This window comes from Perca fluviatilis, chromosome 8 (genome assembly GCF_010015445.1).
Source record: "Perca fluviatilis chromosome 8, GENO_Pfluv_1.0, whole genome shotgun sequence".
Taxonomy (NCBI): Eukaryota; Metazoa; Chordata; class Actinopteri; order Perciformes; family Percidae; genus Perca; species Perca fluviatilis.
The window spans coordinates 3,925,788-3,928,287 of NC_053119.1; the positions used below are offsets into that span (position 1 = coordinate 3,925,788).

Sequence of the window (2,500 nt, forward strand, 5' to 3'; positions counted from 1 at the left end):
TCCTGGTCTTGACTTGTCCTAGGTCTTGACTTGTCGTGGTCTTGACTTGTTGTGGTCTTGACTTGGACTAGGTCTTGACTTGTCCTGGTCTTGACTTGTCCTAGGTCTTGACTTGTCGTGGTCTTGACTTGTTGTGGTCTTGACTTGGACTAGGTCTTGACTTGTCCTGGTCTTGACTTGTCCTAGGTCTTGACTTGTCGTGGTCTTGACTTGTTGTGGTCTTGACTTGGACTAGGTCTTGACTTGGACTAGGTCTTGACTTGTCACTGAAAACTTATTTAGTTTAATCATGCGAATTTGAACTCTGAACGCTGGTTATTTAAAACATATATAATATATAAAACACATTTTCATGTTGCTGTTTTTTAAAATAATATTTCTACTTACTCCGCTACATTTTTCAGGAAGAACTCTGGCGTCCATTTCCCACAGCGACCTTCCATCTGAGGGGACAAAACACGTTAATAGTTCAAATCGGTCATTCAGGTAGCGGGACGTTTAACCAGAATCTGACGCAAACCTATTCAACGTTTCTAAAAACATCCTGGACTACACATCAGTTAGGGCTACTCGTGGGTGGAACTCTATCCCGAGTCACATTAGGGCTTACCACGGTCTCCCCTGGCTGTAGAGCCAGTGCAAGTAATTAGGTTGTTTTTTTGTCTTTTGTCGGCTCACTTTTACTCACAACATGCTAACCGGCAACATAGGATTCCATTCACTACGCTAAGCTAACTAGCGGCGGCGCTGCCGGTGTTGCACCGGACTAAAACGATGCATACAAAAATGCATTCCACCCACCTACTAGCTAGAGAGAGAACCCACCTATCCACAGCTAGAGGAGACCTCACCTATCTACAGCTAGAGGAGACTCCACCTATCTACAGCTAGAGGAGACCCCACCTATCTACAGCTAGAGGAGACCCCACCTATCTACAGCTAGAGGAGACCCCACCTATCTACAGCTAGAGGAGACCCCACCTATCTACAGCTAGAGGAGACCCCACCTATCTACAGCTAGAGGAGACCCCACCTATCTACAGCTAGAGGAGACCCCACCTATCTACAGCTAGAGGAGACCCCACCTATCTAAAGCTAGAGGAGACCCCACCTATCTACAGCTAGAGGAGACCTCACCTATCTACAGCTAGAGGAGACCCCACCTATCTACAGCTAGAGGAGACCTCACCTATCTACAGCTAGAGGAGACCTCACCTATCTACAGCTAGAGGAGACCTCACCTATCTACAGCTAGAGGAGACCCCACCTATCTACAGCTAGAGGAGACCTCACCTATCTACAGCTAGAGGAGACCCCACCTATCTACAGCTAGAGGAGACCTCACCTATCTACAGCTAGAGGAGACCCCACCTATCTACAGCTAGAGGAGACCTCACCTATCTACAGCTAGAGGAGACCCCACCTATCTACAGCTAGAGGAGACCCCACCTATCTACTGCTAGAGGAGACCCCACCTACCTACAGCTAGGGGAGACCATGATAAGCCCTATTTCACCTATCTACAGCCAGGGGAGACCATGATAAGCCCTATTTCACCAAACGGTGGCATATCCCTTTAAAGAAGTAGCTAACAAGTAGTCAGCACTGTCAACATTAGGTTAGGCACTACAACTTTCTGCCATCTCGTCTCTCCTGCTGTGTCTGTCTGTGTTTTCTGTGCTCTGCTTGTGTGCCTGTTTCACTATATTAACAGTTCAGCTGTGTGTGTGTGTGTGTGTGTGTGTGTGTGTGTGTGTGTGGGTGTGTGTGTGTGTGTCTGTGTTTCTGTGCTCTGCTTGTGTGCCTGTTTCACTATTGTATAGTTATGGAAATAGGGCGCTGATTGTTAATGTCCCAGCAATGGTGTTTTTGTGCAAGTCCACCAAAATGTATGTCTATGCTGTTGTGCCTTGTTTGTTATCTGGTTTGACTGTTCAGCCGTGTGTATGTGTGAGTGTGTGTGTCTGTGTGAGTGTGTGAGTGGTGTGTGTGTGTGTGTGTCTGTGTAAGGGTGTGAAAGTGTGTGTGTGACAGTGTGAGTGTGTGGTGTGAGTGTGTGTATGTGAGTATGTGTCTGTGTGAGGGTGGGAAAGTGTGTGTGTAAGTGTGTGTGCTGTGTGTGTGTGTGTGTGTGTGTGTGTGTGTGTGTGTGTGTGTGTGTGTGTGTGTGTGTGTGTGTGTGCGCAGAGGTTAAATTGGGCCAGAGCGCAGCTCCGCCTCCTCAGGTCCACAACACACCCTGCCGGAGCGCAGCTCCGTCTCCTTCAGCATCAAACATTTGCTAACCTTAATAATGCTAATTTAATGCTAACCCTAACCCTATTTAGCTTCAGCTCCGAATGTATTTTGAAAAGCTGGCTGACAAATATGAAACCAGACATCGCTTTGTGTCCATTCTCGCTGTAAACAGCTGGGCAGCTTCAGGTTTCTGGATGAGCTCTGCTGGCGGCGCGCTGCAGCAGATGTGTCGCGTTTGTGCTCCGTGCATTTCTGCCTAAGT

General features: G+C 47.8%; 1 protein-coding gene across 1 annotated transcript in view; it reads right to left on the reverse strand.

Moving 5' to 3' along the window:
* Window positions 1-2,500, reverse strand: part of LOC120564132 (nuclear factor of activated T-cells, cytoplasmic 3-like) — a 58,743-nt gene that overhangs the window by 14,744 nt on the left and 41,499 nt on the right. Inside the window, exon 8 of the mRNA XM_039808856.1 lies at window positions 388-443. Within this exon, the coding sequence (XP_039664790.1) occupies window positions 388-443 (56 nt within the window). The remainder of the gene's footprint in view (window positions 1-387; window positions 444-2,500) is intronic.